Below are 12,079 nucleotides of genomic sequence, written 5' to 3' on the forward strand. Positions count from 1 at the left end.
ATAAAAGTCTCAGTCAATCAATCACCAGCCAGGCAATAAAAAAAATAGACCTAAAAAATAGTGATCATCAATCTTCACTATGACGTCACTTTCATCACTTGATTGACATTCACGGCACCCAAGGATCTTATGAGATGACGCTGTCTGCTGCGAGCTCGGTATTAAGAAAAACAATGACTGGCGGGAAGGCAAGAAACACTTTATTTCAACAGACTGTTGTGTCGTACCTGCCGTCAAAACTCTGAAGATCTACTGCACAGTTCCTGTCTTCACAATAAAAGTGCTGCTCTATCCTACCTGCGCTAACAAAATAAGAGTCTCAGAAAGCCAACATATTTCTTGTAAAGTGTATAAAAAGGAGTAAGAAAGCTGGACAAATAAGATGGAAAAAACTAACCACTTTGACGTGGTATTGGACAGAAATAAGGACTTTTTTTTTTCTCCTACATTTAAAAACATGGACGTTATCATCACTACTGTCTGATTCCAATCAATGCAAGTCATCACAATCAATTATATTCTTGTCTTCATAAAAGAAAGGAACATGCTTGTATTGTCATTATTTAACTTGTTAACAAAAAACACCTGTTTCACAAATAAATAAATACAAATTATAACTATAGATGAGGCAGATAACCTCGACTTAGTCATTTGAAAAGTAGCCCGCCTGTTAAAAAAGTCAGTGGTGTATGTGATTGGCAATAAAATACATAAATAGGCAATCACACACTTATTATTTTTTCAAAAATCGTCCGATCGGAAGGTTTGTCACATCCCTGACCTGTACACGTTTTTTATTGTAGTATAGGTAGTAACAGCCGTCCCACACAGATAGAATGTTGCAAATGGGAATAAAATGTTGCATCAAACAGGCTGGGCGACATTGGCTTTTATTAATATCGCAATATTTTTATGCCATATCGTGATACACGATATACTGTATATCTCGTTATTTTTCCTTTGCCTTGAATGAACACGTGATGCATATAATTACAGCAGTATGATGATTCTATGTGTTGTCTACATTAAAACATTCTTCTTCATACTGCATTAATATATGCTGCTTTCATGCAGAGAAGGAAATCACAACAAAGTCAATTGACCAAAACTGTATTTATTAAACACTCTTCATTCTCTTGCGGGTGACTTTTTTAAATGAAAGAACAAATTAGTAGTGCTGCTAGCTTTTGTAGTTACACTTCTGCTGCATACTTTGCATATTGCTGTTGTCTGCTGAATATCTTCCCACATGAAGCCAAACCACCGCCAGATGATGGACCCCCTGCTGTTTTTTGGGGGCATTAATTGTTCTTCTTCCATTTGTGATCAGTTTCGCGCCTTCTCTCTCTTGTAATTACACTCACTCGCTCCGCTCCGCTCTGCTCTGCTTGCGCCACCAGCCTCAGCTAATGTATGTTAGCCATGTTGCTACCTCTCTGCTCAGCGAGAGCGTATGACGCTACACGCGTGAGAGTATGTGACGTGTGTAAGAAGGCGGGCTTGTTTTACGTCTCTGTGAGAAGGAGAGACGAGAAGGAGTGAGAAACGCCTGTTGTGTAATGCCCGCAGCTAAAAGTAACTGCGTGAGAAGATATTCTCCAATATTACGGTATAGTCATTTTCTATATCGCACAGAGACAAACCCACGATATATCGTTTATATCGATATATCACCCAGCCCTTATCAAACACACCCTTGTTTTTCCTAATTTCCTACTGTAGTTACAGAGGCTACGTACAGTATGTACCGTATTTCTTTGAATTTCCGCCGGGGCGCTAATTAATTTAAAACCTCTTCTCACTCCTGCGCTTACTAAAGGCATGCGGTAAAAGTAAGCACGCGCTAATTATTTTTAAACCTCTTGTCACTCTGGTACTTACCAAAGGTATGCAGTAAAATTTTGAGTGTGATTTAAGCTTGGACCTTAAATCCTACTGAATAGCTCTTCTTCCCTTTATGCAATTTCAAATTACTGTTATTAAAATCAGCCTCCTCCATTTTGAAAATGATGACAGGGGAAGTCTCACTCGTGACGTCACGAGTTTGACCAGCCGGTAATACTAAGCATGCGCTAATTATTTTGGGAAGCGAGTTTGACCCAGCAGTAATTCAAGGCAGGCTCATTCTATATGCCCTGCGGCAATTCAAGGAAATACGGTATATTATTTTCTCTTTCTCATCCTTTCCTTTCATTCCTGCCACAAACTTTTCCATCTCTTAGTCCCGTACTCTTGTGTTCCTCAGTACTTCCTCCTCCTACTGGGTAGAACAGGGATCTTGTTGATTGCATTGAGCATCGCTGCCACCTCGCTGCAGGTTCTAACATGACTACTAGAGCGTTGGCACAAAAGGGACCCTCTGTTTGAAGAATGCTGACCCGAACTGTACCTCCACTTAGACCTGAAGGCTGTGGAAAAGGACAAGACCTGCTCCCTGCCGGAGGCCAGCGGCTCTGCGCCGCAGGAGATCGACCCTACCAAGGAGAACGAGGTCCTCTTCACCTACTCTGTGCACTGGGAGGTCAGCCAATGTGACACAGAATAAATAATCCTCCCAGAGCCGTACCCGTAGAACAAATATTGAATACTGTGTGTCTTGTGCGACCGTGGCAGGAGAGCGAGGTGAAATGGGCTTCTCGATGGGACACCTACCTGACCATGAGCGATGTGCAGATTCACTGGTTCTCCATTGTCAACTCTGTGGTGGTGGTCTTTTTCCTCTCAGGTTTGTTCCTCCAGTGACAATTTGTTTCCATGAAGTTGTTGTTTTACATTCACACCTTTTTTAAAGAAAGTCAGGTGAGTATATCAATACTAAAGGGAACTAATTGAACTAGTTCCTCTTACGCATTTGGTTAAATACTGCATTGACCTGAATAGAACAGAGTAAAGTAAGAGTACTCTCACGTCACAGTAACATGACTCAAGTAAAGAGTCGTCATCCACATTACTTAAATATTCAGTGAAAAAAAAACTACTTAAGTACTGGGTAACTGGCGAGTAACTTCAGATTATTTAATGGTACTTGCACAACAACTATTACTATTAGATAGATAGTGCTTTCTTGATTCCTTCAGGAGAGTTCCCTCATGAAAATAAAAATTCCAGCAGCGGTGTACAGAATTGAGATCGAATCTAAAAAGTAAATAATTGGGGTATAAATGAAAATAAAATAGAAAATATATCAATAAGAATAAAAAGCAACAATAAGAATTAAAATATAACTGTAAAAATAAGAATATAACAAGCGAAACCATGCAATAGTGACCATGTTATTAAACTGTATTGCAATGTTTTTCGTTGCAGTTTATTTCAGTATTGTTTTGCATCCCCTATCATCCAATTTGTGAAACCAAAACAAAAATAATTCATTTTTAAGTAAATATTACTAACAAACACTCGTAAACATGTTAGCATATTTGCTAATGCTTGATTACATTACGATAGCGCGTACAAGTATGCGTGAAAACACTCCTACAGATATCACACATGGGAGGGTTAAGTAATTAAGCATTGTTTTAGTTATATTGTAAAACTTTCACACGACGCAGTAAGAGAACTCGTTCAAAACATAGCTCCGTAGCACAAACAATAACACACCATTTCAGTGTCTCCGCTTTCGTTTAATGAACGCTATTGAACACAAAACATGACCATTAGCGAGCAAAAATCCAAAAATTGGCCACACCGTTTTATAAGCCGCAGGATTCAAAGCGTAGTAGTGGCATATAGTCAAGAATACAGTGTACATCTAATCCATTCTTAATATTACAACCATGTATTTGTGTGTGAGAGAGAAACTACTACATCATGTACCGCAAAAGGGTCACATTATACCGTCACTTGTGACTTTATTACGGGGCTAATGTTAGCTTAGCACAAAATAAACATACTAAATAGGTGTACTTTTTTTTAACTATAACTACAACTGTCTCCGGCTAACATTTAGTGCTCATAAACAGGCTCTAGTAAGGCTGGGCAATATGACTGGAAATTGTATCACAATACAACTGTTTAATTATTGATATTTTTATGACCTATGTAAAATAAGGACCATGAGAAAAATATATTACATGCAAAAATGTTGTTAACCTTTTAGTAACCCTCCTCTTATTATAATTCCCTCAACGATCAAAGCAGAAATGAAAGGAAATGTCAACACAAGAATGGGAAGAAAATCGAAGCAATGTAATTAAAATTTTTAAATCCCATTGAACACTTATCAATAAGCTCTTAAAATGAAGGTGAAAGTGTAAGAAAATTGTGAAAATTGTAAAAATGTACACACAGAAAGAGCTGAGAAGAACTATTTTCTGCAGGTTTAGTGCCAGGAAGTTATGGCTGTGCTTTAAATTATGGAATAGATAAAGTAATGAAGTGAAACATTGTACTGATATGATCCAGTTTAAGAGATTGTTCAAATTAATAGTGCTTACAAAGTACAAAGAAGAAGAATTATGATAATTACTTTCAACCTTATTGAAAATAAGATATTTTTCATCTCCGTTTGTTAATAATGACTGAATTAATTAATTACATATTACAAAACTGTTGTATATACTAATTCACAGACGTCATTCTATGATAAAACGGACAGTAAATAATGTATATATTTGTAAACGCTCTGAAGTGGGAAAGGGGTAGGATTAAATAAGCTTTGCTTATTCTTACTCTTTTTCGGACATGATATAAAGTGAATGATATGAAATTGTGTGATGTATTATGCTGTAAGTGTGTTCATGTTCAAAATAAACTAAAGAAAGAAAGAACAAAGGAAAGAAAAGGGTGAGTGTAGCCTTTGGTCTGACTACAGTTTGTTTTAAAAATGTTTAAATGCTATACTGTAGAGGTGACATTTCCTCTTTTATCGACAATTTCTTTGCTGTGTGCAGAACAAATTTTTACTTTTGCTTCTCACTGAAGAATCAACCGCGAGACAAGAAGAATACACAACCAAACTTGGTAGTTAATACTGTTACCTGATTGGCTGTTAGTGTGTCACTCTTACTGATCAGTGTTTTCTTCCTGCGAGAGATGGAGTGTCTTTATTCATGCAACCAACCTTGCTTCAAAACTTGATATTGACGTGTCTATTGCGATATATAATGATATTGTTTTATGACCCATGTCTTGGGACAGGTTACTGTTAGAACTAGGAGTGTCTCGACTGGATATTGAAATCGGATATCGCTCTGATATCAGCAAAAAAAAAAAAAAAAAAAAAATCAGATTATATTGTCTTGTGACTCCTCTCTGATTTTGCATGCCCCAATGATCTAGGAGCTATGTTGTCCGGGGGCTTTCATGCCCCCTGGTAGGTTCACCCAAGACAAACGGGTCCTATGCCAGGGACGGCGTGGCGCAGTGGGCAGGGTGGCCGTGCGCAACACGAGCGTCCCTGGTTCAATTCCCACCTAGTACCAACCTCGTCACGTCCGTGGTGTCCTGAGCAAGACACTTCACCCTTGCTCCTGATGGGTGCTGGTTGGTGCCTTGCATGGCAGCTCCCTCCATCAGTGTGTGAATGTGTGTGTGAATGGGTAAATGTGGAAGTAGTGTCAAAGCGCTTTGAGTACCTTGAAGGTAGAAAAGCGCTATACAAGTACAACCCATTTATCTATGTGAAGGATCAGACAAAGAGCAGTTCGAACTATGGGAATGCAACAACAAAGACACAGATTTCCCTCGCCCGGACGCGGGTCACCGGGGCTTCCCTCTGGAGCCAGGCCCGGAGTTGGGGCACGATGGCGAGCGCCTGGTGGCCGGGCCTGTCCCCATGGCGAGCGCCTGAAGAGGCAACGTGGGTCACCCCCTCCAATGGGCTCACCACTCATGGGAGGGGCCCCGCTGGGGGAAAAGGAGCCTGAGCTTGTGTGCGAGGTGGAGAAGTTTCGGCTGGATATAGCCTGACCCACTTCGAAACACAGCAAGGGTTCTGGAACCAGTTCTCTCGAGAGGGGCTGAACCAGAGGTGTGGACTCGAGTCACATGACTTGGACTCGAGTCAGACACGAGTCATGAATTTGATGACTTTAGACTCGACTTGACAAAATGTAAAAAGACTTGCAACTCGACTTAGACTTTAACATCAATGACTTGTGACTTGACTTGGACTTGAGCCTTTTGACTTGACATGACTTGCTACTTTCCCCCAAACCCAACGATTAAAAAGTTATTCAGGGGCGCTCCGTATCTTCCATTGTGTACGCAAGTGTGTCAGCGTGTGTGCGATGACAGTGTGTGCGCCACCTGTCAGAACAACAGCCAATCAAATTACATCTACGTTATTTTCGTCACACAGCATTCAACCAATCAAATTGCAGGAAAACCAACGAAGAAGAAGCTCTCAAACAACCCACCAGTGAGGAATAATTATGCCAAAAATAGTTTCATTCAGGGATTAAAACTACGAGTGGGTCAACAAAAAACGAATTCCAGTATGCAAAGCATGCGGTTCGAAGATTATAGACGGAGACGCAACAACTTCCAACTTTGTTTGACATTTGCAAAAAGAAGGGTAAGTTTTGAATGTAAGCTAACGTTTATTGGCTGAGTAACGTGACTTTTATTTGCTGTGTAGTTAAATCAGTGAGGCTGCAAACTCACTACTAACGTTAGGACCATAGACTTCTTATAAGTAGACGCAGCATCGACCACTATTGCATACTCGCGCAGACGAGACGCGGGGCCGCCATCTTGGAGTGGTGATCCGCTCCACTCAGGGCAATTCATTTGGAAGGAGCAATGAACTGTTGGCGCATTTTATTCATCTTACCTCACTGAATACCACTCATTTTCACGCACTTTTTTTGTCATTCGTGTAGCTATGATAAAGGACACATGTTTTGGCGTGTTCATAGTTTGCTTAACAGTAATAGAATATTCTTATATGCTATAAGTGACCAGACGTCCGAGATCAAAACTGGGAATATAATCCCAGAGAAGGGGAAAAAACGGTCAGCTATTTTTAAGTTGAAGAAACAATATGATTAGGTTATATATACATGTGTATATCCTACATAAACACAATATGAATACATTAGATCATTATATCTTAGGAACCTATAGACTGTATCTCTGTTGCTGCAACAGCAGAGTTTATTCTGTCTTGACACTTTGTATTGATATTTTCTTTTACATTCTTCCCTTAAATAATAATGTTTAAAGTGATTGTTTTATATGTATTTTTATGTATGTTGCTTTGGATAAATGTGTCTGTCAAATACTTAAACTTATATAAACACCTGAAAGTCTTTATATGAACTAAAACCACCAATCTGTTTCACTGGATTCAGAATAAAACCAAAGTCTGTTTTACCCAACAATGTTAGTATTTGAATATTGTTACTTGAAGACTTATTCCTGGTTACAATTATACTGTTAAGAGAGTATTGTCTTATGTTTTGCCTAAAATGAGAATGCATCATAATCAGTGGCGGCTGGTGAATTTTGTTTTAGGTGGGGCTGAAAGTTTGTAAACCAAATACCTGGAGGGGGCGTCATCCTCCCCCAGAAGATTTCTTTGTGATTTTCACATACAAATATTGGAAGATCGTTGCTCCTTCTCAACTCTGTGGGGATATTTTTTTCACAAAATACAACCAATAGTACGTTATTGTTAAATCTTACTTATGAAAAGTAATCCCAGATTCCTATTTTCAACAGTCCGCTCATTTGAGCAGGAAAACGCTGAACACCAGCCCGACATCTTTGTTTTCTACCTCTCAACTGTCAGTTTAGGCTGTTCGCCGGCACCTCGTCACCTCTTCAAGATGGTGGCCAAATTGCTTGTGTAATAGCAGCCAATGTTGCGTCTACTTATAAGATGTCTATGGTTATAACGTCATTGCAAACACGACAATCTGTTGCGTCCACTGCAGTTCACTACTTTATTCATACTTTTTGTCAAGTGATTTTTTTTAAGCAGGGTTACATGAGGTACCTACACATAACGTTACGTTGGCGGTCAGCAGCACCGCGTTTTTTAGCCACCTACAAAAAGACAGACATAGTCAAATAAAGGTCAGTTAAAATGTATGCTATATTAAATATATGTGTACATATTGCATAGGGCCCTGACATCTAAAAAGTATGACTATGTTCATTGTTATGTTAATGTGTTTGTTATGTTTTTCATGTGTACGCACTAGGGGTGTAACGGTACACAAACATTTCGGTTCGGTACGTACCTCGGTTCAGAGGTCACGGTTCGGTTCATTTTCGGTACAGTACGAAAACAACAAAATATACATTTTTGGGGTATTTATTTAACAAATTTGCTAAATCTTCCACCAAAAATATTTTTCTTAGTGGAATATTTGATGTGAAGTCATCGGAAACTTGGATAGGTCAATAATTCATAATAATATTGATTTTGATTCAGTATTATGTTTCGAGCAAAAGAAAAAAGAAAAAAAAAACAGCTCTGTTTTATTAGTCAACGTTGCAACTTTTTCTAAATTACATTTAGCCTTTAAGATTTAATATTTCACTTTTATTTGTTTTTGTTTATTTTAATAGTATTTTTAGATTGTGTTGTGGGCCTTTAAAACATTAGCTGTGGGCCGCAAATGGCCTCCGGGGCACACTTTTGACACCCCTGCTATAGATAATAAAAAATAAAATCTAAAATCTATGGGTAAAAAGCAGAGCCTGGCGACTCATGCGCATTTATCATAACTCTCTCGCTCTCTCTCTCGCTCTCTCTCTCTTCCCCTCCCTCATGAATGTTGCCTGTGCACACATTTTTTTTTTTTTAACCCCTTCTTAACCCTGAACTTACTTTGAAAATACACGCAACCCTAACTTAAAATGCCGGACATTTGAGGCATTTAAGAAACTCCACCTGGACAGCCCTGCAAAAGCGGACATGTCCGGTGAAAAGAGGGGGTGTGGTCAGTCTATCATAGTGAAGTGAATTATATTTATATAGCGCTTTTCTCTAATGACTCAAAGCACTCAAAGTGAAACCCAATATCTAAGTTACATTTAAACCAGTGTGGGTGGCACTGGGAGCAGGTGGGTTAATTGTCTTGCCCAAGGACACAACGGCAGTGACTAGGATGGCGGAAGCGGGAATCGAACCTGCAACCCTCAAGTTGCTGGCACGGCCGCTCTACCAACCGAGCTATGCCGCCCCATAGCTCGCGGTCGCTGCTAGCATGCCTTGTGTTCTTGTTTTTTTTGATTGATTGAAACTTTTATTAGTAGATTGCACAGTACAGTACATATTCCGTATAATTGACCACTAAATGGTAACACCCGAATAAGATTTTCAACTTGTTTATAAGTCGGGGTCCACGTTCTTCAATTCATGGTGCCTCAGAGTGCATTGTTTACACAACGTGCTGTGCGCTACTTAATATGTCCGTTTGGAACTCGTTCGGTACACCTCCGAACCGAACCGAGCCCCCGTACCGAAACGGTTCAATACAAATACACGTACCGTTACACCCGTAGTACGCACACATAAACACACATACAGTATGAGAGGAGATTAATGAGATAAGGTAAGAACAGGATGGAAACTGCTGTGGAAGTAGTTACAATGCAATATGTCATGGAAATACAATGTTAACACGTTTGCAAATAAGTACACTTGCACTTGTTTTTTTAAAATGTGTTTATTCTGTAAAGGAATGAGTTAAATGTTTAAAATGACTGGTTAATAGTGCTATTATGAAGTGCAATGTCAGCACAATTTTTTTCCCTGCAGTTTCAAATGCACTTGTTTTAATAAATGCATACAGCGTTTTAAAAGCATACACAATCTGTGTAAATATATTAGTCTGGGGTTAAAATGACTTGAAATGACTCGAAACTCAAAATGCAGGACTTGGGACTTGACTTGAGACTTTCCAGTCCAGACTTTGGACTTGACTCGGGACTTGCCTGTCTTGACTCGAGACTTGACTCGAGACTTGAGGGCAAAGACTTGAGACTTACTTGTGACTTGCAAAACAATGACTTGGTCCCACCTCTGGGCTGAACTCTCTTCCACACTGGCGTTGCACGCAGTGAGAGGCGACGAGATGGGGTAGCAATTCTTGTTGCCCCCGGCTTAAAGCCTGCACCTCGGAGTTTAACCCAGTGGATGAGAAGGTAGCTTCCCTTCGCCTTCGGGTGGGGGGATGGTTCCTGACTGTTGTTTGTGCTTACGCATCAAACAGCAGTTCAGAGTACCCATTATTTTTGGATACACTCGAGGGAGTACTGGAAAGTGCCCCCCGGGTGATTCCCTTGTCCTACAGGGGGGACTTCAACGCTCATGTTGGCAACAACAGTGAAACCTGGAGAGGCGTGATTGGGAAAAATGGCCGCCCGGATCTGAACTAGAGTGGTGTTTTGTTATTGGACTTTTGTGCTCATCACAGATTGTCCATAACAAACACCATGTTTAAACATAAGGGTGTCCATATGTGCACTTGGCACCAGGACACCCTAGGCCGCAGTTCCATGATCGACTTTGTAGTTGTGTCATCGGATTTGCGGCCTCATGTTTTGGACACTCGGGTGAAGAGAGTGGCGGAGCTTTCTACCGATCACCACCTGGTGCTGAGTTGGTTGCGATGGTAGGGGAGGATGCAAGACAGTACTGGCAGGCCCAAACGTATTGTGAGGGTCTGCTGGGAACATCTGGCAGAGTCTCCTGTCAGAGAAAGTTTCAATTCCCACCTCCGGAAGAACTTTGAACATGTCACAAGGGAGGTGCTGGACATTAAGTCCGAGTGGACCATGTTCCGCACTTATATTGTCGAGGCGGCTGATTGGAGCTGTGGCCGCAAGGTAGTTGGTGCATGTCGTGGCGGTAATCCTAGAACCTGTTGGTGGATACCGGAAGTGAGGCATGCAGTCAAGCAGAAGGAGTCCTATCGAGTTCTTTTGGCTCATAGGACTCCGGAGGCAGCGGTCAGGTACCGACAGGCCAAGTGGTGTGCAGCTTCAGCGGTCGCAGAGGCAAAAACTTGGACATGGGAGGAATTTGGGAAAGCCATGGAAAACGACTTCCGGACGGCTTCAAAGCGATTCTGGACCACCATCCTCCGCCTCAGGAAGGGGAAACAATGCACTGTCAACACCGTGTATGGTGGGGATGGTGTTCTGCTGACGACGACTGCGGCTTTTGTGGATCGGTGGAGGGAATACTTCGAAGACCTCCTCAATCCCACCAACACGTCTTCCTATGAGGACGCAGTGCCTGGGGAATCTGTGGTGGGCTCTCATATTTCTGGGGCTGAGGTTGCTAAGGTAGTTAAAAAGCTCCTCGGCGGCAAGGCCCCGGGTGTAAATGAAACCCGCCCGGAGTTCCTTAAGGCTCTGGATGCTGTGGGGCTGTCTTGGTTGACAAGACTCTGCGGCATCGCGTGGACATCGGGGGCTGTACCTTTGGATTGCCAGACTGGGGTGGTGGTTCCTCTCTTTAAGAAGGGGAACCTTAGGGTGTGTTCCAACTATTGTGGGATCACACTCCTCAGCCTTCCCGGTAAGGTTTATTCAGGTGTACTGGAAAGGGAGCTACGTCGGGTAGTCGAACCTCGGATTCAGGAGGAACAGTGTGGTTTTTGTCCTGGTCGTGGAACTGTGGACCAGCTCTATACTCTCGGCAGGGTCCTTGAGGGTGCATGGGAGTTTGCTCAACCAGTCTACATGTGCTTTGTGGACTTGGAGAAGGCATTCAACCATGTACCTCAGGAAGGCCTGTGGGGAGTGCTCAGAGAGTATAGGGTTGTGATGGGTGTGGCTTGTGCACCTGCAGCGAAACGGGGTGTGGCAGGACCGGCTACAAGGTTGGCAACCAGTCAGTGGATGACACTGCTGAAAGTGTTTGTCTAATCACCTGTCGCTCTGTTAAAGGCAGCAGTCGGGAAGGAAAAGTGGGGGAGGCGGGAGCACACGCGAGACTGACAAAAGACAATTGCTGAAAAGAACAACCATTTATTGAAAAATAAACCTTGTCGAACTTGGAAGAAGCCTGTCATGTCAGTCCTTGGTGGTCCGGAGAACCCGGAAGCAGCAGACTTCCACAGGGGTATCAGACTGTCTGACTGTGGCGATCCGCTCCCTGTACGATCAGTGTCAG

At 41.7% G+C, this 12,079-nt stretch overlaps 1 protein-coding gene across 1 annotated transcript in view; it reads left to right on the top strand.

The window, feature by feature from the left end:
- tm9sf4 (transmembrane 9 superfamily protein member 4) overlaps positions 1-12,079 on the top strand; it is a 77,971-nt gene that overhangs the window by 49,229 nt on the left and 16,663 nt on the right. Inside the window, exons 7-8 of the mRNA XM_061889708.1 lie at positions 2,400-2,521; positions 2,614-2,725. Coding sequence (XP_061745692.1) covers positions 2,400-2,521; positions 2,614-2,725 — 234 coding nt within the window. The remainder of the gene's footprint in view (positions 1-2,399; positions 2,522-2,613; positions 2,726-12,079) is intronic.

This window comes from Nerophis ophidion, linkage group LG27, assembly GCF_033978795.1.
Source record: "Nerophis ophidion isolate RoL-2023_Sa linkage group LG27, RoL_Noph_v1.0, whole genome shotgun sequence".
NCBI lineage: Eukaryota > Metazoa > Chordata > Actinopteri > Syngnathiformes > Syngnathidae > Nerophis > Nerophis ophidion.